This window comes from Ciconia boyciana, chromosome 10, assembly GCF_034638445.1.
Source record: "Ciconia boyciana chromosome 10, ASM3463844v1, whole genome shotgun sequence".
NCBI lineage: Eukaryota > Metazoa > Chordata > Aves > Ciconiiformes > Ciconiidae > Ciconia > Ciconia boyciana.
Window position 1 is genome coordinate 35,364,447 of NC_132943.1, and position 26,198 is coordinate 35,390,644.

At 44.2% G+C, this 26,198-nt stretch overlaps 1 protein-coding gene across 4 annotated transcripts in view; it reads right to left on the bottom strand.

The window, feature by feature from the left end:
* MYO1B (myosin IB) overlaps nucleotides 1-24,593 on the bottom strand; it is a 117,326-nt gene extending 92,733 nt beyond the window's left edge. For 3 of the 4 annotated variants that reach the window (XM_072875296.1, XM_072875294.1, XM_072875295.1), the window contains exons 1-2: nucleotides 24,436-24,569; nucleotides 7,660-7,800 (exon numbers count right to left, since the gene is read on the bottom strand). In XM_072875296.1, coding sequence (XP_072731397.1) covers nucleotides 7,660-7,794 — 135 coding nt within the window. In that variant the 5' untranslated portion in view covers nucleotides 7,795-7,800; nucleotides 24,436-24,569. Of the gene's footprint in view, nucleotides 1-7,659; nucleotides 7,801-24,435 lie in introns of all 4 variants that reach the window. The other variant, XM_072875297.1, reaches the window with a different exon arrangement.
* Nucleotides 24,594-26,198: the final 1,605 nt, after the last annotated feature.

Genomic DNA, 26,198 nt, shown 5'->3' on the forward strand with positions numbered 1-26,198 from the left:
ATGTATCACAGTCATGTACCAAATAGGTTGATGGCCAATACAATGACTCAAGAAACAAAGCTCAAACAGGCAACACAAAGGCAGAAGAGCACATATATATCCTCCCAAAGCAAACGATCACGACACAGACCACCTATGTCAAAAAAGGATAACAACACTGCTAAAACATTCTTCAAGACGGGCTTGATCCTGCAAGTCACTGTGCAAACAGCAGCAGCCTGAACAAGCTACAGGTAACCCACGCTGATCAGGATCAAGCTCTTAATTGTACTGCAACCCGCTTTAGATCCGAGCCCCGAAGTAAGAGCAGAGCGTTTGCCAGAGAAAGACACCCACATGGCAAGTTGAAGCGAGTGCTTGAAGGGGATGCGTGTGCCCAGATTACCAGGTTTCTGAGTTTCTTGAGGGCACAGAAATCTCTCCGCTGCTCAGTGAATATTGCTGCTAACCTTGCGATCGTTACAACAGACTCTAATGTTATTATTAATGAAGCAGATTAATCGTCTCAGCCATCCACCTCCCTGACTACATTGGGATGTTTTTGTACAAACAAACAGAATTCTTACACGGGATACAATTACAGATGAAACCTGTAAAGTAAGCGATGAGGAAGTCAACCCAAAGCAGATAAGAGAAATTTTAAGGAAAACATTTAAATACCCCAGAATGTCAGTGCTTGCTCACTTTTGAAAAGATAAAGACTTGTTTTCATAAGCAAACAGTAGCTGGAGATTGGACAGTGTCCGTGCCAAGAACCCATTGGTGAAAACATTAGCGAGAGCACTCATTCCAAAATGTTTTATTATTTCTGTACAAATAAAATGGGGGGCGGGGGGGAGAAGTCTCCTGCCATGCTGCAGCCAAGGCTAACCTTCACCTTCAGGGTGAAAACCATGTTTTTACAGTACTTGGAAGCTTTTGCTTCCATTTCTGTTATTTGCCAATCTTTCATTAATCTTCCTTTTGTGTTTTTATTTCATACAACGTGCACTGAAATCACTAGTGAATGCCCAAAATGTCATCATCACCTTAGCGAAGAACTACACAGCATTCTGGGGCAGAGCCAACACTGTAACAGTCCCTGGGGCCCTACGGCAGGCATTTCCTACACCACCTCCTCTCTTCTTTCAAAGTCTGACATCAGAGGCAAAAAAGAAAGAGTGTGTAGGGAAGGAGAAGACCCCTACACGCAGCCCACAATATGCATATAGTTTTCTGTGATCCTTATTAATGTTTTCTTACTCCTTTACTCAGATATTGCATATGGCCCTATAAACAAGCGCCACAAACACTATGCTCAGCATCGTGGGAGCTGTACTAAAAGGAAAGGAAACAAAGCACTGCCTTGAGATAAGTAATTCTCCCCCACCAAGCACTTCAAGGTAAAAAGCAACCAACCTGCTGGCTGCAAAAATCTTTACTCCTGACTCTGGGCAAGTTATAAAGTTTGTTTTACCAGAGCAGGCTGATGTGAAGGGCCAGAGGATCAACAGGATTTCTATCTAGATAACAAGCAAAGCAAATTTACAGGGAGGCAGAACACTTCTTCTTAGACCACAAGCTATCACGGGAAAAGACGTGCCTTGGGCACACAAACCCGTCTTCGCATCTGAAGGAGAAGCAGCAGGCTTCGAGGTCCTAGTCTGTGGCAGCTGCAACAATATTATTACTACAACTCAGTAGCTTCCCGCAAAGAGGGAAACTGCTGAGGCACTGCTGGGAAAATCACTCAAACCGACACAGGCGTCCCCCAAGGGAGGAAGAGAAGGAGATCTGAGGAAACTCGGGTCCCCTGGGCTCCCATCACAGGCGGAGGGACGGCTGCTCTGCTCCGGCTCTCAAACCATCCCGCCTTTAACAAAGGACTCGGTCACCGCACCTGCCACTCCTCAAACTCCCAAAGGAAGACCAGCGGTCCAGGCTGGGCTCGCTGGATGAACGCAAATACATCAGGGCACGAGAGAGCAGGGGTGGGTCTGGCAGGGGGACAGACTCTTCGGCGTGTTGCTGCAGGAGCAGCAAAGGCACAGACCTGCTACCGACAGGCAGGCACGAAGCTAGGACGTACCCAAAACCACAGGGGACAACCACCCGCTTCGAAACCCAACAAAGGCTCCATCTGGCCTCAAGAACAACATACTAAAGACGAACGTGATCGTGCTGACATCAGAAGGTAATGAAATTGAGAATAAAATCAAACTTCAACAATCACTCCATCATATTACAATGAAGATTTTCCCAGCAAGCTGCATTTACGTATCCCAATCCCGCAAAACTCTGTTCTTCGCAACAGAGTTATAGCGGGACGGTCACACAAGGCCGATGCAGACCAAGACGATTGGTCTCGTTCACATAATTCTGTCCTCCACTCTCTTCTTCCAAATGTAGCACCTGGAATACCAGGCAGGAGTGCAGCAGGAGCAAAGCCACTATGCTCGACAGCAACTCAGTAAACTCCTAAATGCTGTAAGGTAGCTGAGAAAGGAGTGAATCAGTAATACAGGCAGACATAGCGGAGTAAAGTGAAGTCAGTAACAAAAAGGCTACCCCTAAAATATCAAACCAATAGAGATCAAGAGGAAGCAGCTCAGTCTGTGAAACAAGCACACGGCAATAGCCACGCCACCAGAAGGCGGCCACAAGGATGCTACCTTGAACAGCTAACACTGAGTTATTATACTGGAATGCCAAATATTTAATATTGCAGTGATAAAACAACATGTGTTCAGTACCATAAGACTGTTCCTGCCCAAAGCAGCCCACAAACTCCGCACACAGAAAATACAAATTAAACGCTGACATCAGAGAAAGATTCTGTTTTGTTGTAAGAACAAAAAGCAAACAAACGTTTTGTTGTAAGGAGGAAAATGTTGACCTCTGCAAATTTGGGAAGACTTCAAGAAACAACATAACTGCGAGGAAAAATGTGCAGGGCAGCAGAATAAGGCAGTATCTGGCCTCTAAAGGCCTACGCAGCACCGCTCCCCTCCAGACTCCTCACACCTCCCTTGCCACTTCCACACGCCTCACAAAACACCCAGCCCAGTACAAAAATAAGTGTCAGACCGATACATATACTACAATTTATCCCAAATCTCTACCGTTTGTGAGTCACTGTAAATACACATCTAGACAGATGCCCCCCTCCCCTTTGTCAGCATCCCAAAATACAAAGGAAAAATAACTGCTGAGCTGGATTGCCTGAGCATATTTCAGCCAACTTGGGGGAAAAAGAAAAAAATCAAAATAAAAAGTTCAGGGAGGGAGTTCAACAGAATGAGTCAAAATTCATCAGTGACGTACAAACTGAATTTTATGAATGTATTTGAAGCTTTTCATGCGGTCTCTAGGTCACACATTTTAACCGCACAAACTGCTCCCAGGAACCTTCAAATAATCAACATTGTGAGGGTTTTTTTCTACTGCTAACTGCGTTGCCCATGAGCCATATTTTACTCTGTAAAGTTAAAGAAAAACTCTCACAGGCCTTTGTTACTGATATTTACAGAAAAGAACTTTTGCAAAAAAAACAATGCAAATTTTATCAATGAAAAGTTTAAGAGTTGCAAAAAGAATAGAATAAACAATTGCAGCTTTTTAATGAGATTTTTCTTGGTCAGACATTTCCAGACATGACTAAACTCCGAGATTCCCATTTCCAATTAACACATGCGTGTTACCCATTGAGCCCTTCCCCCCAAAGCCACTCAGCCTGAGATTACTGCAGAACCTGATGGTCTTTAGTAGAATATTTGGCCAAACTCCAGCTCCACCAGCCTTCATGCTTATTTTTATAGGCACAGCCTCCAGCTTTGCGCTCTGGTATGCAACCTAACACCCAAGTCCATTAAACTTTCCATCAAATACACATAAAATTGAACAACAGGTAATCAAGCTGTAGTCTGTTCTCTAACTGTTAGGAGTACTCTTAGTGCCCTGTTTGCACCATGGCACAAAACTTAGCTAATTTTCTTGAAGAGCTTACAGTGACCGTGCCAGGACGGTACAAGAGGACCGTCAGGGGATCCAGATCTGAATGTTCTTGCAAGGGGAGCTCCTATGGACCAGATCCGAAATGTCAAAGGGGTAAATGGAGCTGGCACTAGGATCTCCAACATCAAACATTCAGCGTCAAACATAACTACTATGAGAGAGACTAGAAAAGACAAAAACTGTATTCTCTTCCAGTGGAATGAGCCCATTTATCCCGTCATCTTTGGCTACGGGGAGAGATTTGGCACTGTTCACTGGTGGCTCGATCTGACTCTCACATTCACCTATCGAGACTGGCTAACACGATTATGCAACGCCTGGCCAGCTTTACAGCGTTTTCAAAGCTATCCGTGCTATAGGTCTCATTCCTCACAACAAACCCTTTTGAAGGTTATAACTGCAACTCTGTTTTAAAACTAACATGTGTAGCACAGACACAGCCATCACTCTACAGAAAACTGCTTAGAAACTGATGTTGAGTAAGCCCTGGTTTACTGCTGGAGAAACATTTCAATCCGTTCATATGGCTTCAGTTTGACTTAGTTTTTTAAACTCGATCACAACTTTTGGTAATGCCTACAATGAAGCACTGACACGAGGGGTGAACTTAACTCCACAACTGAGCCATGAAAGGACAAATCCATTCCTATTGCCCTCTGAAAGGATCCTGAGAGGTCAACTTGCATAGCTTGTTAGAGCTAAAGAAATCCACAGTTTTTGTTAAGCACCAACAGTAGCTCTTTAATAGTCCAATTTGGTTTCCCCAGGATAGCATGCAAACTACAGATTTTACATGGTAAAACAAACATTACTTCCAGATGTAACAAAGGCTTCATTGTGCTCATCTGAGTCTAAAACCAGAAATGCAAAGTGTAGTTTTCATGAGTGAGGTTCGGGGAGAAGAGAGTGGGTGGCAATAAGGAGAAGGGAGAGAAGAGTTTGCACTTGAAAATTAACATGTGGCTGTTACCATGAGCACCGTTCCAACTGTTACTGTTTTAAAAGTTTTCCAAAATATGCAACAGTGACATGAAATTTGCAGGGCAGCAGAACTCAACTGATAGGGAAAGGAGATGATATTCCTCGAGTGATTTGGTAAATAAAACCATGCAGCATCACAAACTAAGTAACCTGTATACTTGGTAGCAGCATGTGGCACAGACATAAATATCTATTCTTTCCACCACTGATGTAGTGAATGTTTTAATACTTGCAAAGACCTGCAACATTTTGCCTTCAGAGTGTGGATTCACAAACAGTACTTGTAAGACCTTAAAAAAAATAAATCATATGATCAAACAAACCTGGAGATAAAATAAGGTAAATGATAGTGCAACAAACTACAAGGATGTGATTCAGAAAAAAAAAACAAACACAAACATCCAACAAAAATAAACCTCAACAAAAAACCCCTTTGGTTTTGGCAGCAGTTCACGCTTCTCAGCAGAGCACATTTAAGTATTAGGCTTTCCCACCTGCAAGGCAAAGGATCCTACATTGCTAGAGAAAAGTGTCACCTTGTATCACCTGCCAAAGCACATAATACAGCTAATTACATTGCACATCAGTACCAGGCCCAGCCCAATCCAAAACTGGGGGAAATACATGCTTCTCTGTCACTGTCTCAAAGAACTGTGTGTTTGAACATGGTTGTCAGCTAGCATGTAATAACAGATAAAAATAAAACAAATTACCTATTTGTCATTCAAACTGATTTCTTTCAAGAAAAAGCTATCCAGTCTAAATTAAGCAGAAACATGTAATTAAATACTTTACAATCCATAGCAGCTGTAAAGAAAAAAAAAAAACCTTGAGAAATCCACTCCATATGACTTAGAGCAATCCTTCTCAAGAGACTGCATAGTCTAGGTACCCTCACAGAATGGGTTTCTATCCTTAATGCTTTAAATAAAACTTTCAAATAGGACCCAAAGATTGTGCAAGGTAGTAACGTTGTCTTCAATCTCTAGGCAAATAGCTCCCATTCCTTCTCTTCTCCTTCATATCTTCTTGAGCTAAAGTGGAATTAGATGATTCAGTATCGCCCACTTTTACTGTAGGTATTAGGAACATAGAGTTAACCCTAAAACTGATGTGAAACAGGTTAATTATACAAGCCACTGACTGAAAAAAACCTCTGCATCCCAGAAGAGGCAGCCACTGCAGCTGCTGAATATGGAGGACTTGCCAGAAGCAAGATGAAAGAGCAGCAAAGAGGAGTCTGCTACCTACCTGCCTGTGTCAACGTCTAAGGGTTATCAAGAGGAAACAGACTACATCTTCAAGGAATAAGGAAAATTTAAGATGCAAATTTTTGGAAATGTAACTCTCGAAGGTATCAGGAAGATTTTTTTAACCACTGTGGAAGAAATATTTCCACAAATACAGATCGTTTTGGTTTCCTCTCCAACAAGTTTTTAATGGATACTGAGAGTCCTTGTCTTACTTTAATTTTCTGGTTAATTCAAATTGTCAGTCCAAACTTAAGGAGCAAATAGGTGAAGGTGATACAATAGCAGATAGGTGCAACTGTGTATTGCCAAGTATAAATGCCTACAGAAAAGGGAACAGGCACGGTTGAGTAGGAAAACGACTCCAGAAGAAAGGTGCAGCAGACAATCAACAGCAGAGGTACAAAAGCAGACTGTAACTAAGGGGTAGAAGAAGCAAACAAAAATAACACAGATCCTCCCACACTGGAGGATGGAAAGGAAAAAGTATAATGAAACCACAAAGGTTCAAATGCTTAGCAAGAAGGAAACATCTAGTCACACTAAAAATTAAAAGGGGGGGAGGACTAAATTATAATTAAGTACAGAACACATCTATTTGATTGCAATAAGCTGCAGACACAATTGCTTGCAGATCATAGCTATACTTTGGCTTAAATATTTCAGCTTTACTCTTAAAAGACTTCTCTTTGACCAGCGGTCTTGGAAAGTCTCTACAAATCATTAAGTGCACACAGCCTCAGCAGTACAACAGATAGAATACTGTGCACATTTTAACAAAAATGGACTAAAGAGAGATGAAGCAGGAAATGAAAGGCTTAACTGGAATCACAATTTGCCTCTCCATTCCCAGCCTGTGTTTCAACTACAGTTCACATCTCTCCTATTGATCATCACTCACAGATTAATATGCCTGAAGATGTTGATTACTTCCACATATATCCAAGTTCATTGTTTCTAGTTTAAAATCCAACCATTCTAATAAGCATAACTTTTTTGCAAATCAAAGATAGCAGGCAACATTTAAGCTAGCCCTAGCATATTCCAAGCATATATTGTTTCTACATCAACCTGCTCTAACATCCTGGAAGTGCTTTCCCTGGAAGTGAATCATTTGTAACTGCAACATCCTCTGACAACAGGAGTATCAAAGTAATTGCCATCATCAGTTCTGGAACTGTATTTTTACGAAAATCAGAGGTCCACCACATTGTGCAACAGGGAAAAAGAAAAAGGAAAAATATCCCAGATGGAAAAGATCAAATGCAAACAATGCAGTACAGGAAAGACTACAGCACAAGGAAGGTTTAAAATATCCCTAATACAATAGATTATGTTCAGACATTCAGTCTATGTGTATCCTTATAAATAAACACATATTTTAAGAATGACAACATAGCTCCTCATAGGATGTTATTTGTTAACATATACTCACATATACTTCACTGTGATCAAAGCGCTTTTTCAGATTATTGATGAACGAATCTTCATCAAGTGGCTCTAAAAGAACCATATCTCCCACCCCTATCATGTTGTCTAAAAGTGACGTCTTGACCTCCATTTTGGCCATTTTCTCCTGCAAAGAAAGAAAGAGAAAAAAAAAACAAAGAGCAAAATTAGCTCAAAATTATTCTAATTATTCACAGGCATTATCCAGTAATCCTATTTAAGGAATACAAGTTAAAAACCCATCGAATGACACTGCTTTAAAATATTTTCCCAAGGAACATTCTCAAAGTCATTCTATCTACCCAGGTAGTCCATGCAATTCCAAAAATTTAACTTCCAACAGTGAACAATGCCTTCCGGTTCACTATAAATTAAATACGAAACTACAGGAAACAGGAATTAAGATTCCAGTGGGCACCACATCCAGATTTTTGGACAACTTCAACAGTGTTCAGGTGACACAAACCCATTTTATCAAAAGCTTCATGAGCATCTCCAGTGTATCAAATTAGGGTTTAAATTTGTCAATGCCCTAACGTGAATTTCCTTTTCACCCTTACCTGCATTTCTCCAACCCCATCAACTTTTAAATGGAAGCCAACTAAGTGAACTCATGCAGAGACAAAACCCACACTATTTTATCTTAATTCATGAACCCGATACTCTAGAGTGCCTATATTCCAGGACAGGCCTGCTCTTGGTTAGATGAGGCTACCAAATTACTTCATTTCCTAGCCAGACTTACTAGGATTTATTTGTAATTTTATTGCTTAAGAGAGCATTTTTGTTGGGCAGCGACAATCCAGCTGACAAGTGGAGACTCCGCATCTATATAACTGGAGTGGCAAAAGGCAGAGGCTGGGCTTAAACAAGGGACCAGCATCAAACAAAGTAACCGAGTCTGACAAACGAAGTAATTCAGACAAAGAAGTCAAGGTCAGGCCAAAACTCAACACCTGTTGGATCGTCCGAGCCTTTTACCCTCCCAATCCAAATGCTAGAGAAGATCAACCGAGCTCCTCGGGAACTCCAGGCACACAGTGACTGCTTTCAGCTTTCACGACAAGACTGGAAACCGAATGTATGAGCAGTGGCGGCCCGCAAACGGGGAACCAGAGCTGAGAGAACAACTTTGCTGACAACACAAACCAAGAACCAACTACTGCACAGCTACAGCTACACAAAACAGCAGTTGAACTTCACCAGCCAGCTGTAACCCCTCAGCTATGAAATGCCATCAGGCCGGCCTTGCTCCCCCTATCGCTGCAGCATACTTTAATTCTAAATGTTTTTTCTCATTTTTCAAAACCTCTTTGAACAGCTAGTAGCTTATACAATCAGCGTTAACTTGCCACGGTAGCTATCCATCAGATGACTAATGTAAAACAAGAGAAGCCTTTTATCTCTTGCTTCTGCCCACAGCGAGTGCGTTCCTACATGCTATTTGATTTTTGAGCAGAGTGACATTTGAGGGATACTAGATCAAGACTTAAGTCGTGTTTGATGTTTCTCCAAATTCAACGAAGAGAAGCGCAGCTCCACAGGCAGCTAACGGAAGTGATACAACAAGATCCCCAAAACCTGAACCAAGCCTGGGAATTACTAGAAATTCACATGGAAATGCAAAAACAGTGCTGAACTATGGTAACCAACCAAAGCTGAGTCAACTCTGCTAAACAAACAAAAGAGCATTTATTTTAAACAAAAACACTGGACAAATATTTTTGTAGAGAAAGATACTTTTATTCTTAAAAGTTCACCTCGTTGAATCACCAAAAAAATTTTAAATATTCACAAAACCTTTTCAGATTCACTTCTACTTCTGCATCCCATTAAGACAAATTCTTTAAACTACCAGTCTTGTTTCAATGACCTAATTACTTCCCATACATCAACTAATGCTCAAATAATTTTTGAAGTCTAAAAAAAAAAAAAGTCCTTCTCAAGTATGTAACTTATTAAATATTGGGTTTGTAGCCAAAAAAAAAAAAAAAAAAAAAAAAGAGCCAACATAAAAATCCTAATATGGGCAATTTCAACCTAAAATTTCAGTTCTAAATAGTATACCTCATCTACCATTGTGAAATTACATACCACCTACCACACACTTCATGCATCACTGCTCGGGAATTTCAAGACCAAGAGCAGCCAAACCCATCAAGAACATTCATGTATTCCCAAGCTCAGAGGCACGTTTTGCAGAAGAGGTGCACAAAGACACCAGATGTACTACTAAAAGCTGGATCAGAAAGTTGTATACAAATACCAATTTGTCAATATGTTTGAAAAGTTCAATTTTATGGTCAAAGGTTAATTTTCAACTTGTTTTTTTCCACAATAATTTAACATCATACTAAGGTTAAAATATTTCCATTAACTTGAGAGCTAGAAAATATTAGAAACATAGGTGATTAAAAAGTTGGACAATATGCCTAGACACCTTGTTAACACTGAATTCTCAAAATCATTTGCAATAGTTAGGCCTTTGCAAAATACTTGTTAAAGACTGCCTCATAGGCTGATGTATGATTCAAGAGTATTCTGCCATACCAATGTTGTCAGCCCCCACTTCGGCGGAATCCAAGCATAACCCCTGCTCTGGTTTAGCTAACAACAAAGGAAAATCTGGCAAGCTTGTGGGATAATTTGGTTGCCTGTCTGAGGTAACAAGTGGAAAAAAAAGCACTGTTAAGAAAAGCCAACATTGTTTAAACATACATTAAATAATTAGATTTGATTTAATCTATAATTGAATTTAACCCACTGGAAGAATTTAACAGAAGATCAATATATACACAGCACTTTCAAAATACCAACTACTAATTTGAAAAATAGCTTTTAAAAAAAACTCAAAAATCACCACACTACACAGAAAAAAAAAATAAAAAAATAATCAAACCCTTGCTACATTGCAAGACTAAACTTCAGTCAAGATTTTCAGCGATACGTCACTAAGTTCAGAAACTCAATCCAAATCCATGTCCAAGTGTTTGTATGTGCCATACATTCAAAGACGCCTTGCAGCTGGAAATCTTTCCCCATCAGTGCTGGTGACAGCGCGCTCACCACAATTTGGAGAACAGTACGTAAAAAGTAAGCGGCTCCTACATACATATTTATTCGTGCACCTTCAAAAAGATGAACGTTTCTCAAGGACCACTTCCAAGAACCGGAACTATGAGAGGGACAGGACCAAAACATGCTCCCAGCGTCTGAGAGATCAGTAATGACTGAAACCACCGCTGTGCTGGTGAGAGAGCTGGCAAACAGGAAATTAGGCTAGAGGGAAGAACCAGACCGGCTGTGTCCTTTAAAACAAGGCCACCTTTAGCTGTTTTCAAATGAAGATTGCTGAACGGGGGAAGGTGGAGGGAGGTACTGCTGTGAGGCTCTATTTGAACTGTGCTGTAATTGAATTCTGGAAATCCAGTAAAAAATAACCTAAAAATATAAGTGGAACTCCCTCGATTTACCTAATGCATTGCTTTTGTGACTGCAACATCTCATTCTGTTGACATCGAGAAAAACAAGTGTTGTATAAAGATTACAGCTGCAAATGATTAATATAGCAACAAATTAGCTCAGCAAAAAACCCAGAATTCTTCTAATGCTTGCAGTCTGCAAATCAGATTCTTCCTCAAACATTCCCTGAGCTCTCCCACACCCACTTACCACTGGAGTCTTCTCCCAAATTTACCTTTCTTATCCCTAAAGCAAACATCAGCAGCATTTCAGAACATCTCCCTTTTCTCTAGTCATTTGTCAAAGCTGTTCTTCCTCACTTTGGGCTCATATCTAGGCCTTAATTCAACAGAGTGAGACCACTTCAACACGTTTCCGTTCTCAGAAAAATAAAAAAGATTATTCAGTAATCCTTCACAGCTTGATCTGTTTTATGTTGGACAACGTGCTTGGGAGGAAAAGTGCTGGGCATGCCATGTCTGTCAAATGCTTTTATCCGCACGCTGCCACGTTACACGTAGCCTTTTAAAACACAGACTGTTGTATCTGCTACTTGCAATGCCTGGGACTGCCATCCAGCTAGGCCAGTTGAATCTAAAACATCCTTGTCCCTCTTGGCCGCAAGGATGGCAAATTAAAAATTACGCTATCCCGCAGCCACAGCAGTCCTATCATCAGCCAATCTGAAATGAGAGCTAATGAAAAGTATAAATAGAAGATGATACAGAGAACAGGCAAAATCCCCAAAGCCTTGTACAATTAAGTTCACGCATCCTCCAAGGGGGAAATGAAGCAATACCCCGTTATTAGCATACAGCATGTTACGGAATTGTCCACGGTTTTCCATATCACCCTCACACAGTAAAACACCAACAACGGTCAGCAGCTTCCTACAGATGTGCAGTCCTTAGCACACATTTGCATTTGCTGCACTGGAATTATCGCTGGCTACAGAGGTGGCTTGTTTTTCTTCTTTCGTGGCATTGTAGCAAAAGAACAATTTCCCTACCATCAAAATTGTCACAATAGATGTACTCACATATGCTTCAAGCTCTGACTATTAAAAAATAAAAAAGCCTTTGGTTTCACTACCACCAAATCACTGTAGAAATTAACCACCTTTGTCTTTTATAAGAGTTAACGGGAACAACCTGCATCAGTAATTCAATAGTGGAGTTCAAACTGCTTTCATGTTCCAGGTCTGATCCGGAGCTCCCGTCAGGCTGCAATTATGCTTGCCCTTTTTTCTCTGTCAGGGAGCCATCGGCCCACACAGAGCAGGGATGCTGACAGGCCACTGCTGCAAAAAACGGCTAGGGACACAGCGTTATTACCCAAACAAAACCAAACCAAAAGGGACTACAGCCATCTTCTACTACTCACGACAAGCGTTAGTACCGATTTAGCAAGAGGCAGGATTTAAATTCAACCTGTTCTGCTGCCCCACAAACCCCACGTATCTCTGACCTCTGACTGATGCCCAGAAGGTGCAAGTTCGTCGGAAACACCTTGTGCTGGTTCACCAGGTAAACTGAGGCAGGCTCTGCAGATGAGCTATTACAGTGTCCTCTTCACTCAAAGCTGGATTTCCCAACACCAGCATGTAGGAAAACATTGATACCATCCAAAGAAAATATTTGCTTTGCTTCCAGATCCCCTATCTTTTTAGCCTCTGGATGCTGCAGGGGATCGGTGCACGCAGCATCTGCTGCCTGGCCGCTGCCTGCTAGGAAGACCTGCACCCTCCTGCCCAGCTGTGACTGCTCACAGATGTTGCTCTGTCACCAGCAATGTGCTGAAGGAAAGAGCAAGCAGAAAACAGCGCGACATTGCAGCCCACGATTTCTTCCTGCAAGAAAATGGACTGGAGAAACCTGACAGGCAGATTACAGGCAGGAATGTTAATAGATATCGCAACAGCAGTAAAAGCACTCTTAAAGAACTGAAATGCTTCCTCTGATTCTCCATCTTTCCTTTTGGTTTGGCCAACGTCTGAATATCTTCTGAATTCCTTTTCCTCCCACAGTCCTACTGAACAAATCAGTGTTTTCCAAACTGAAAAAGTTTATAATTTGGGGCTTTTGAATCAGCTAATGTTTCTCACATCTTACCTACCAAGCAAGAGCTATTATTTGAAAGCCCTGTGCAACTTCTGCTTATTTTCTGTAGGCATTGAACATGACACGTGTGCCAGGTTCCTTGAGTAGTTAACAAACAGCTCTGGTAAATTGCAAAAGTAAATGCGGCATTACAGGGCATATTTGTATTAGGACTGCAGAAATGTTTGCATTCAGCATCAGCTAAATGGGAACGGCTCTTTAGCAACATCAGATTAGGACAGAGTTGCGCACCAGTGACTGCAATTTCGATGACAGAAGATTTGCCTAGCAGAATTCCATAGGAGCAACAAATGCTCTGCTGGCTCCTGCTCCCAAATGCCACGCATTTAGCTAAAGATTGGGCAATTTTCAAGAAAGAAACAGGCCACTTCAAATACTGCTGACCAAACAGCTGCAACCACGTGAAGCAATATCATCTTTTAACAACGGAGGCTTAACTGCACTTTAGAAAAACTGACAGTGTAATAATTAGAGTTCACTAGGAAGTGTGCAAAGTGCTGGCTGGGACATTACCTCCTACTGACATAAACAGCGCCTGAAACTGTCTTCACTAACAGGACTCGGATCCTTCATAAACGCAGAGGGGAGAGGTTTGGTTGCTGTTGCTGGAGTTCTTTGGTGTTTGTTGGGGGGGCGTTGTTTTGTTAGGGGTTTTGGCTGGTTTTTTTATTTTTACATCAGCTTAGTTACAATCTACATTAAGCAGTAATTAATTGTTATCGATCCCCCAAAAGTGAGAGAGATACCTCTTTCGTGCCTCTGTTCATATCCTTCATCACAAGCCTACACACCACACCCGTATCGCATAAAAGGTGCACAGTACCTCACCACAAAACCAAAAACAACCTGAGCCACGTACGCAGAAGATACAGCTTTGCCCTCCTTCTCTTCCCTAATAAGAGACTAATTCATGAGCCTGGAGGAAAGAGAGGCTGTGTTTGCATTTAAGGCGACTTGCTATTACTTTTGCATACTAGTTTGAATAACACTAGCATGGATATTACCTGCTGTAAGAGACCCTGGGGTATAGCTATTCCACTATTTCTACATTACACTCCCAGCAGTACAGGTTTTCAAATTACTTCTAATAATTTTTTTGCAACCGCAACACAGGAACTGCCACCAGTCACTGCACGTAGGGGTTGATCTATTTCCCAAGTCAACTTTCAACTTCACTTTAACTCATCTGCGTCCACCATACAGTCACACCAGGTTTGGGGAAAAACATTTGGTCCTTCAACATTGCTAAGGCACCCTTCTTTAGCACCTGCTAAAATACAGTCTTAAAATAATCAAAAGATGTTTGATGCTCCATTTTTACCCTGCAAAAGTTCCTTTACATTTTGGATTATATTGACAGGTTTCAAAGATTATAGGTGTGGAGTAGCCTTTTTCATAAACGGTTATTCCGGAGCCTGATTTTTTTTTTTTTTTTAATTACTTCTGTTTGACAGGGAGAACTCCTTGGGCATTTTCAATACATAATGCATCTGGAAAGACGTCTTCACTAACAAGGCTGTTTGCAGTCCAAAATTCTGGTTAAATTCCCACTGACTTCAGCAGAAACAGGATCCACGGTGGTTTCTTACACTTAGGCTTTTCTTAGTCATTGTCTAACCACAGAGTTTTATAATCATTCCAGGTCCACATCTACAGAAAGGGATAAAATATTCAGGAAGAGAGGGACATACCTTTTGGCACATACCTTGCTAAGATTCTCTTGAATCTTTTTCAAAATAAGGAGCAAAATGTGACTGCAAAACCAAAAGTTGTCAAAGGTCCTGCCTTCTTCCCCTAAACCAAAACTAGATTTCAGATTAACAGTGTTCTTCGGACAACGTGATTTTTTAACAGTTGTCAGTACAGAACATGAACACAAAGAAAACGTCCTCATTCTTTCAAAAAAAATCCACAAAAATTAGCTTTTACTACTGGATGTCTGAACTCCACTAAGTAGGGGGTGCCCTTTTAAACTGCTTATCTTCATCTTCCAAGCTGCCGCTTAAAGTTTTCTGCCAATTTTTTGGGATCCTGCCCAATCCAAAGATTATGTTTGCATAGCTGTTGCAGAACAGGGGCATGAAAACCAAGGTAGCACTTATTTATTTTGGGGGATCTTCTTTGTTTGTTGTACGTGACACGCCAGTAGCTTGCTATCACACCACAGCTTGTGTTCAAAAGATCCTCCAGCAGCAGATCCTCACAAAATACTACTTAAAAACAACCAGCCCTCACAAAGTCAAAACATTTCTTCCAACTGAGGTTTCACTCCTTTGGGAGCGATCCGGCAATCAACTGTAATCTGTATCTTTCATTTATACTTTTATTATAATAGGGTTTTTACTTTCCCTTCCACACAAGCATACGGGCAGAGAGCAAGCCTTGCTTTCCTCCAGTCGGCACATGAATCACACATCCCCGATACAGGCAAAAGAAATCTACTCATGGTGGGGCAACTGGAGTGAACACAAATTATGTCATGTCAGTAAGCTGAATATTAAGCGATGTCTTAATACTACAGGGTTAAAATACATGCTAATCTTCTCCTCAAATGCTTGTGTGCATTCCCTGTTAAGCAGTCCGTGATAAGCCTCAAAGATATGCAGAATATGAAATAACAGAACAGGTAACACCACAGCTTCACTCAGCTGCCAAGATCAGAAGGAAAAGCAACCACAGAAAGTCATCACGGCAGTCATTGAACCAGACTTAAAACCGGGCACGGACAAGCACTAAGCTAACGAGGAGCTCCAGGAAATCCAGATCGCCAAAGAGGCAGTGGTGCCCCTACCCACCCACCACCACCCCACCCACGATAACCAAGCGTAGCCGTAACTCCTAGAGCAGCTGGCAGACACTGTCACGCTCACACAGTGACCCACAGGGCAAGGCCCAAGTTCCCATGCACCCATATTCTCTTCCAAGCACTAAAAGTCTGACTAAAGCTAAAATTTACGTGGCTGAAAGCACTGTGTATTTCCACACCGTTCACTTTCTTATTCAATTTAAAACAGAAGGAAAAGAAGTCACCCGAACACCACCCCAGAGATCTTATTCTTGCCCGTTGCAATTTCTCCCTCCTGGAAACCTCACCTGACAGGCTCCTTGTAATATTTGTAAACAATATTTGGAATGGTCTTAACCTAGTATTTTATAAAAATAAGACAAATCATGCTAGCTGTACACGTCTTGGTCTATGCGTCTACTCGGTCATACATGCCTAATGTTGAATTTCATTCAAAAGAGAGAGGAGTAGAGGACAAGAGAATAGCCCATTTTCTACACGTTTGTAAAAGCAGGCAGGAGGGGAGATTTGAGCATAAGCATCCCATCAGAGACGTGGGCTGCAAGGAGAACAAACACCTTGTTAAGTACCACTGAGCCATTGCAGAAGCGTTTCCCAAGATTCCCTAGCTGCAGAAAAGCTTCAAATGGAAATTACTGCTTCTTTGCAAGTCAATCCGTCACAAGAGAAAAACCTGCAGGAAGTCAGACTCGATTAGTCCCATTTCTCCCAGGACTAGCTGCCAAGGTAACAGAACAGTGCAGGGCTTCACCCTACAACTTGCCGTCACTGTCTATTCTGCACATCAATTTCTCTTCAGCAAAACACTGCTATTTTTAATGAAAGGGGGGGGGGGGATTAAAAAAACCTGGATGCAAGCGGTGCAGGAAGAGGAAGTAATATTTGCCTAAACTGAAGCTAAAAAAGCATCTATTTAAGGGCAGAGGAAGCTTAGACACATTACATGTACCATTAGACGTGTTTGCTTGTCTCAAGTGTTAAACAATATCCACAGTTTTGTCATTTTCATTCTCAACAGTCATTTTCAGTAAGACACCTGAAATCACAGGATAAAAGTCATCAATTTTTAAATCAAGGTATCTCCAGCTATTCCTGTGTATCTCTTGATAAGAGGTCTCTCGGACAATGGGGCAGTCGAAGAGCTGCATTTCAACCCACAGTAATCACTCTTGTCCAGACAGCTGTGAAGTTAGAAGTCAGCACACGGTGTTTTTATTAACATCTAGCATGATAACCAAAGGCATTTCCAAATGAAACGTAACGCTTCGCAGATTTAGAGAGGGACACCTTCCTAAAACATCAATAGAAAACACCTCCGTCCCACAGAAGGAAAACGGCTGGTCTCACGGCAGAGAAACTCAACATACACCCACAGGTACTGAGTTTTCCCTTGCTTTGTTTCAGCACGAACTATCATCTGGCAGTTTTAGGAAGCAAAAAGATCTATTCACGTAGGATACACGCAAGCTTCCCCTGTGGCAGAAATCTGTTACGAGGTACGAGGAGCTCCGGCTCTACCCTTGCTTGCCAAAAGATTTTCCAGGGTTTCTCCTGGAGTGAACTTTGTTTTTACACGGCCTTGCACTCTTTGATCACTGAAGGTAATCTCCAGAGCCCTTTTAACTCCCGCAGCCTGACAGTCTGTGAACTGAACAATGGCAATAGTAGCTATATCTGTTCTGCATGTTTGAGGCTGGTGCCAAAACCACTGTATCGTACAACCATGACTGCTACACTGCACTACTCCAGACAGCATGATTTCTCAGCCTTCTACTGTTTAATGAGAGAGAGTTCCTACAGTGGGCCTAATTTCTAGCCTAAATTTATTCATGGTCAGACAATATCCACTTCTTCTTGCTTGGGTTAATGCTATAGGGGTTGGGTGTTTTTGTTTTGGTTTTAAATGTGTTTTCTTCTTCCTCCCAGGAAAATATTTAGAGAGGATCTTCTCACGGTCCTCATTCTGAATAAAGCATAGCCAGGATTGTTCATTTTCCTCTCAGCAGCTTCTCTGTCCCCCGACCATCCCAGTAGCCCTTTTCTGCTCCCACTCCTATTTGAGCCCATCTCTGCTGAGCAGAGTTAACCAAGGCTGTACAGAGGATTCCTGGTACATTGTGGCAGCGATACTTCCCCACCACGACCAGGAATATCCCTTCCAAAAGAGGGGGATTCATTTTCAGCCCCTTCACTACTCTTTTTCCTCCTCCAAAGCTTCATCTGGAATGAGCACTTCCCTACCTTACCCTGTGTGACTAAGCTCGACCGCTCCGTCAGCCACAGACCTACTCTCACAGGTAAAAACTAGGAAGGGTCTCCAGACACTCAGTAATCAAGTGGCTACTGGTTTAGCTGTAAGGTTTACCTTGTTTAGCTTGTAGGTTTAACTACTCCCAAAAATGATCTGCCTCTCAACCCCTACCGTCTTCCTTCTGACCCTTCTCCAAGCCTCTCTGGATGAGAAGGGAGAGCAGCTGGTATTCCTGATGCAAGTTAGACACCCCAGGTATTCCTTCTTTCACATCTGAGCATGAGCCCCACTAGAAAAAGCTTTTTTCTGTGCCCTCGAACAAGAAGCTCTAGCATAGCTACTTGGCGGATGGTTAACTGGTCCCTGGAGTCCCAGAAAAAATGGCACCTCTTCTTCTCTCAGTCAGCGTCGCCAGCGCCTCTCTGTTAAGCTGCTTATTTGCTTCTGCAGAGGAACAATGGAGAGGATTAATACCAACTTCACTCCCTTCAACAGCACTCCTAAAAGCAGAACTAACTTCTCATTACAGTGCCATCCAAAGAGTCCTTATGCAATAAGGACTTTAAGGATACCCCTTTGATCTAAAAAGACACCATAAACTGTCCTACAAATTGTTTTAACACAAAGGCATTAAAATACAGACAGTAGCTGCAACTTCTTTTGCTCATGCTTTCCCAAGTTACAGAATTCAACATGCAGTAGTTTCCTTGTTTCATTTCTGAGGTGCAGGTTTTTCAAAGGTCAGTGGAAAAGTTAAAGCACAGTACCAGGACATGACATATGCTCTCTTGTGCACAAGAACTGGTTACCTTAAGGTCAAGCCTTTACAAAGATATTCAAACACCAGTGTGCTCTTGCAGACACAAGGAAGAACAGACTCCAGAAAAAAATGCATATAAAAGAGCAGAAACATTTCAGGATGTGATTGCTCTGTATCTGTTTTTATTTCCATTGTAGAAGTCCTGCAGTTTAAATTATTCTTACTTCTAATTCAAAGTACCCCCAGTAGCACTTTAGAGCATACAAAGTATGAAAATTATGGAAAATTACAGAAGAAGGAGCAGAGAGAGAAAAGCAAGAGAGCTCGCATACAGAGCATATTTGTGAGCCCAGGAAACTCGTAGCAATGCTGACCAGGCTGTGGTCGCAAACTTTTAAAAACTGCTTTCTGCTGACAGTAGGGAAAAATGAGTCTCTCCTTGTTGCTTGTATTTAGAAAATAAAGAAATCTACAGCAAGCCATTCTGATAGTACAGTACCCACCAACCCTTCTGTTACTCAGCACCTATTCCTCATAATTATCTCCTCTTTTTCTCTTTCCTATAAGCTTTTTCCTTCTTCCTGCTGTCTTTGCTTTTCATGGTCTTCTTGCCCAACAGCGTAAGGATTTCTGCTAATATAAGACCCTCGTAAGGACTGCTGCCTCTACAAGAGAGGGAGAAACAAGGCAAAGTTTATGAACACAATTAGTACACCCACACCAAAGCAGTTCAGAGGCAGCACTGCACAAAGTCAGGGACAAAGCAATTACCTAAAGCCCAAGATACACCCACTCCCCACCCCTGCAAAGGAGAAAAATCTTTGTGACCGTAAATGCTTCTCACCCTCGTGCCTTGGGACTCTGGATATTTGGATTCCTTATCTTGGGCCTTCAGCTTCTTTGCTGAAATGTTAAGTCGGGCTGCTTAGGCTAGAGGCCATCTCTTGATTGTTTTCATCCCAAAGGCTCGAGCATTAGTGTGCGCGTACATGCGCGTGCATGTGTTTTCCACTGGAGAGAAAGGATGCTGCTCTTGCCTCTGGGTCCATTACTCCTGCTATACTGTCTGCACAGAATGATTCCCCAACCTCTTTGCATCTGAGAAGGGGACTTCCTAAGTCTACTTCATCTCTGAAACCCTATTTTGAAACTTCAAGTCTCTCTCATGGAAACACTTTCATCGCCACAGTGACTTTGCTAGCAGAATTAAAACACATCAAGAAATGGACACCAGTTTACTTGCTGATACCATATGGGAAATTTCCCAGTAACCAGGAGTGGGGAGAGACGAAAAGATTAAGTGTCTGTGTGTTTTTTCCCCAAAAGCTATGCCACTAGCTCTTCACATGCAAAAAGACAATTTGGATGGTTCTAGCCCTGCGGCTGGATGAGACATTAAACCTTGAGGCTGCAGGCAACTCCAAAGACTCTACAGTTACTTAAACAAAGGTAAGCAAAAGGTGGGATAAACTGCTTGGTTTTACAAGCTTCTTCAAATGCAGAGCAAAGGATCAAAAATGGCAGGAGTCACTGAAAATGGTCACGCATACCACAAAAGCACACTCCAGCTTTACCGAAAGACCTGTCACAGGGCCTGTCACAGGCCAGGCGGGTCCCTGAGGATCAAGTCACACATTTCACAGTTACCCACCTCCCAGGTACAGGATACCACTGCAACAAGCATGATACGCCAGTGGCTTCGGGAGCACAGGGGACAGGCACCGGAGGTAAGTGAAGAAGTAGAGGCCACTTGGTTAGACAAAAAAACAGCTTAGCAGGAGACCAAAGGCAGAAATGATGAGGAAGTGTGGAAAAGAGTTAATGTCCCTACTGAGGTATGGAAGCTGGGAACCCCAAAGAGAGTTACAGAAAGACTTCCTTTATTTGCCCAGTGAGCGGAGGTACTTCTATTCAAAGGGAGAAACACCTACTATAGTTCTTTCATATGTTTTTATATATGTGAAAGCACATGGAAAGGTTTTGAGAACCTCACTTTTCTTTTCCCCTGTCACCCTCCCCAAGATGGGGCTTAAGTCCAACAGCAAAAAAGAGGAGATTCTGGTCTCCACACTCGGTTCAGACACCAAAATCCAGAGTCATGAAAACCGAAAAAAAACAAAGCTTTCACAATCCACAAGCAAAGTGGGGCACAACTGTAAAGGGTGAATGTTTTGAGACTAATGCTCAAACCCACCAGGAAAGATTCACAAAGAGACCCTTGTTGCAGTTCCAGTATTCTCTTTAACAGCTACTTCACCGCATATGACCAAGAGTTGCAACCCTTTCCACTATCACATCAGCGCAAAAGAAAAATCTTTGCTTTTTTTTCCATTCTAGGAACTGCAAAACAAAAGAAAATTAATGTTATTCTTTACTGCTTCTTTATGACAAAGCATGCCTTGATGTTAGTTTATACATCAGAAATCAAGCTCTGGTTTCCTTCTTTTTGGAGGATATGAATGGAGAGGTTACATAAGGGTGTAATAAGAGCTGTTACTTCCTTTCCCAGTTGAAGAGAAAAAGCTGTGGATCAGGTTACAGACTCAAGGGCTGGTCATCACCACTGCAGCCTTCCTAAACTTTTTGCCAGTAGTCCCCCAACAAACAGGAGAAGCTACTTAGATACCTTTTATTTCAAAGAAAGAAGGCTCTGAGAATTCAAAAGACTAAGTATAGCTATGAGGGGGAAAAAAAGCCTTTATTTTTGCCTTTCATCAAACTCAGGAAATTCCCTAAGCTTGACGCATACAATCACTCAAGTCACCATTTTCCATTTCAGTTTGTTCTTCTTTAGCACAATAAAAAGGATGAATGAAATATAAGGTAAGATTTATAGGATGGTCTGACACGTGAGCTGCACTAAATAAGCTTAGCCCACCGACACAGTGATTAGCTTTGGCCAGTACGTTAGCGTTTGTCCCAGCTCTGACCACACAGGGCAAGCAAAAGGAGGAAACGCAGAGCGTCCAGATTGGCCTGTGCGAGCACTAAGCTGTTCTCCAAACCGTCCCACTCGCGCTTTCTTCACCTTCCTCTCCGATTCCCAAGCCACTGCTATTACTGCTGCCGAAGGAAGATGAGATCACACTCCAACACGAGGAATTTCTGTTCCCACAGAGCTCAGAGAAACTGGATGATCTCAGAGGATCATGTGAAGCAAGCCCATGACACTTCCATGAGGCAGAGTATCTCCAGCACATTGCCAGCAGTTTCTTAAGAGTGCACAGTGGGAAAAATTAATGGCTTTGCTTATGTTTCCAATTTCTCTCTCCCACTTCCTCCTCTCATTTGCCAGACTTGTATTTTCCCTTCCCCCAGAAGCACTGGTAGGCTTGCAATGTACATTTGCCCTTCTAAAGGGAATTACATCAAGTCTCGCACAATGTTTGAAAGGGCTACCACACGTAGCTGAATTAAACTACTGTCCCCTGGCATCGTTTCCTCACGGAGTTCCTCCCCACAGATCTGATTTAACAAGGTCTCTCACAAAAAAAAGGAAAGAAAAAAAGCAAAGTTTCTGTGATCTAAGATGCTTTCATGAGTTCTTTCACCTTTGCCTCGTGCAGCACTCAATCTGTTTGTGGTACCCAAATGGAGCCAGAAGCTTTTAAGATGTCCATCAAATACACCACCTAACACCACATAGGTGTTTTCAGAAAAATCTTCTTTCCTAAGGACAGGGGGGAACTTGTGGTAACCCAACGCGTCAGTAATTGCTACGTGATGGTAAACACCAATATGAGCGGTGACCACTGTATGCTACTCTGGGAGTAACGGGAATGCTACAACTATTACACCTTCACACAGAATAAAGCCAGAGGCAGCACGTTGCATTAAGCACTAAATTAAAGACATTCTTAAACTCTGGCCTGGGACAACTGGAAATAAAAACACATTAAGAGAAGAACGTCGTTACCTTTAATATGTTTAAAAGCGGCCAAGCACTGAACTCGACTTTAACAGATGGGTCGGACTATTTTTGTCCCCTTTCCACTGCGCGCTTTTGGGGAAAGCCTTGTTTTTGACACAGGGCTTGACAAAGTGATGATTCATCCAGGGAAGGATGGGCAGCTTGTTGCCAGCCTTAATTCACAATTAACAATAGGACAGCCGGATATGGGAAACTCATGATTCAACACAAAAACTGCAGAGTCAGACATTTTACCTGACCTTTACATTTTCCAGTGGTAATTTCTAATCTGGATGTATTTTAAGCGGTTTCTCCAACATACATTTTAAGAGTAGTTAGCTTTTATTTCGTTAGCGTTACGTTTGTCCTTTAGGGCAGCGGTCCTGCCTCAATACATAGCAATTGACTTAATCACATCGTCTGAAATCGCAAAGCTTTCAATTCCCCCAAAAAGCAAACGGCACGCATGCACGCCGACGGGCCTGCACGTCGGTACCGGGGGCAAGAGAAGCCAGCGCTGCCCCTACGCGCTGCCTGACCGCACCGCCAGCCCCGCTCGCCGCAGGCCCTGCCAGGATGGCCACTGGTTTGCAGGGGGGAGCCTGGCCACTCCGAGGAACAAAGGGATGCCCTGCCCGAAACGCAGCGGCCGCAGACGTCCTACACCCAACGCCGACAGCCTCGGCCTCCCTAGGCGCAGACAGACGGCCTTCGACGGGAGGCCACCCCCAGCCGCCCCCTCAGGCCAGCTCTTCGGGACGGCGACCCTGCCCTGGCAAGCCCTTCCCCACGTCTCTTCTCCCAAAGTTGCCCGCCGGCTGAATTTATCATCCCGCTCCAAGTTACCGACACTCTTCCCACGGTCCTCCCCTCTGCCCGCACCCGAACCCGCTCTCTTGAATTAAGCGAAGCCGCGCACACACGGCAATTATTGCAGACAAGAAGAAACAGATGCCACGGTCTCTTTCCAGAAAAAGCACACGCACACATTCTTATTTTAAAGGGTAAGATCCGGACCACCTCTGCCTGTGTGCAGACCAGCGTTCACGCTTAAATTAAGCCGCCTAAAGCCCACAACCATGCACCAGATGCTATCGAAAGCCACACCGCCCGTAAATGGTCCCAGAGCCGCAGTTCTGCCCCGGGAAGGGGCGCCCAGGAGGCGCCGGGCTCCGCGTGCTCGGCGCCCGGACCCCGGCACCGCCGCCCCCGCCTCCCACAGGACCCGGCGCCGAAGCCCCCCCTACCCCCCAAGCCTCTGCAGCACCAGCACCGGCCCCGGCCCCGGCCCCGGTCCCATCCCCGCGGGGGGCACGGCGCGTCCCGTCCCGTCCCGCCGGGCTGCCGGTGCCGCAGCCCCGCCGAGGCGCAGAGCTCCGCGCCCCGCCGCCCGCCGGTCCCGCACAACAAAGGGGGCCGGGGCCGGCCGTGCGGGATCCCGGGGGAGCCGTACCTCTGCCGCCGAAGGGCGCTGCCCGCCGTCCCGCGGCAGCCCGACGCCTCCCGCCCCGAGCCGGCGGCGGACGCTGCCCCGCCGACGCCGCTGCGGAGCGGAGCGGAGCGGGGCGCAGCCCCGGCCCCTCCCCGCCCGCGCCTGCGAGGGGCGGAGGCGCCGCCGCCCGCCGGCCCCCGGCAGCGCCCGCCCGCCCCGGCCTCGCAGCGCCGCCCGGCGGGCGCCGCTCCCCGCGCGGGGGGGGTCGGCCCGGCCCGGGGCTCCGCCGCAGCCCGCCTGCCGCTGCGTGCAGCCGCCCCCCGCCTCGCCCGCTGCACCGGCAGGTCCCCCGGGGGACCCCGAGCAACGGCAGGTGCCCCGAGCCGGGGCCCTCCTCGCCTGATCGCCCCTCTGCGGCAAGGGGGGTGCTCCACCCGTCCTGTTCCTCGAACGACGCAAACCTGTGAGCATCTGCGGTTCGCCAGTTCTGCCCCGGTATTAATTCTTTTTTTTTTCCTGTAGAGTTCACCTTTCACCTTCGAAAACCAAACAAAAAGAGAAACTGACCTATTTTAGCATGAAATAGGGCCCATTGTATGCGGTTCAGCAAGGCTCAGTGCAAGGTCCTGCACTTGGGCCACAGCAACCCCATGCAACGCTACAGGCTTGGGGAAGAGTGGCTGGAAAGCTGCCCAGCAGAGAAGGACCTGGGGGTGTTGGTTGACAGCCGCCTAAATATGAGCCAGCAGTGTGCCCAGGTGGCCAAGAAAGCCAATGGCATCCTGGCTTGTATCAGAAACAGTGTGGCCAGCAGGACTAGGGCAGTGATCGTGCCCCTGTACTCGGCACTGGTGAGGCCACACCTCAAATGCTGTGTTCAGTTTTGGGCCCCTCACTACAAGAGAGACATTGAGGGGCTGGAGCGCGTCCAGAGAAGGGCAACGAAGCTGGTGAAGGGTCTAGAGGTCTCAAGACTTGTGAGGAGCGGCTGAGGGAACTGGGGTTGTTCAGCCTGGAGAAAAGGAGGCTGAGGGGAGACCTTCTTGCTCTCTACAACTGCCTGAAAGGAGGGTGTAGAGAGGTGGGGGTTGGTCTCTTCTCCCAGGTAACAAGTGATAGGACAAGAGGAAATGGCCTCAAGTTGCGCCGGGGGAGGTTTAGATTGGATATTAGGAAATTTTTCTTCACTGAAAGGGTTGTCAAGCATTGGAACAGGCTGCCCAGGGAAGTGGTGGAGTCACCGTCCCTGGAAGTATTTAAAAGACGTTTGGATGAGGTGCTTAGGGATATGGTGTAGTGGTGGTCTTGGTAGTGTTAGGTTTACGGTTGGACTTGATGATCTTAAAGGTCTTTTCCAACCTAAATGATTCTGTGATTCTGTGAAACCCAACACCCCCGACTAGATTTCTGCAATAATGTTTTCAGCGCCTCCTCAAAACACACCAGCGTTTTAAGTGTAAGCACCTGAAAGTATTTACAGCAAGCTTTGACATAACGTACCTTATCTGCCCAGCCCTGCCCCTGATAAGCACGTAAGCCATCGACAATGTAGGGCGAGTACTCCATTGTGTGACAAGAGAAAAGCCTAAGGGCCGTCTTCATGCTGCGGCTCGGCCTCGCGCTGGCCTGGAACTGGCTCTGGAGGGAAATCAGCAGGCTTTGCTCCCCACCCTCACAAAACTCCCCAACGCCCAGGTGAGGGAGGGGAGTATTTGGGTCTATGTATCACACTCACACACTTCCTGGCAAAATACCCCACCTGAAAAGTTTCACCACATGTACTT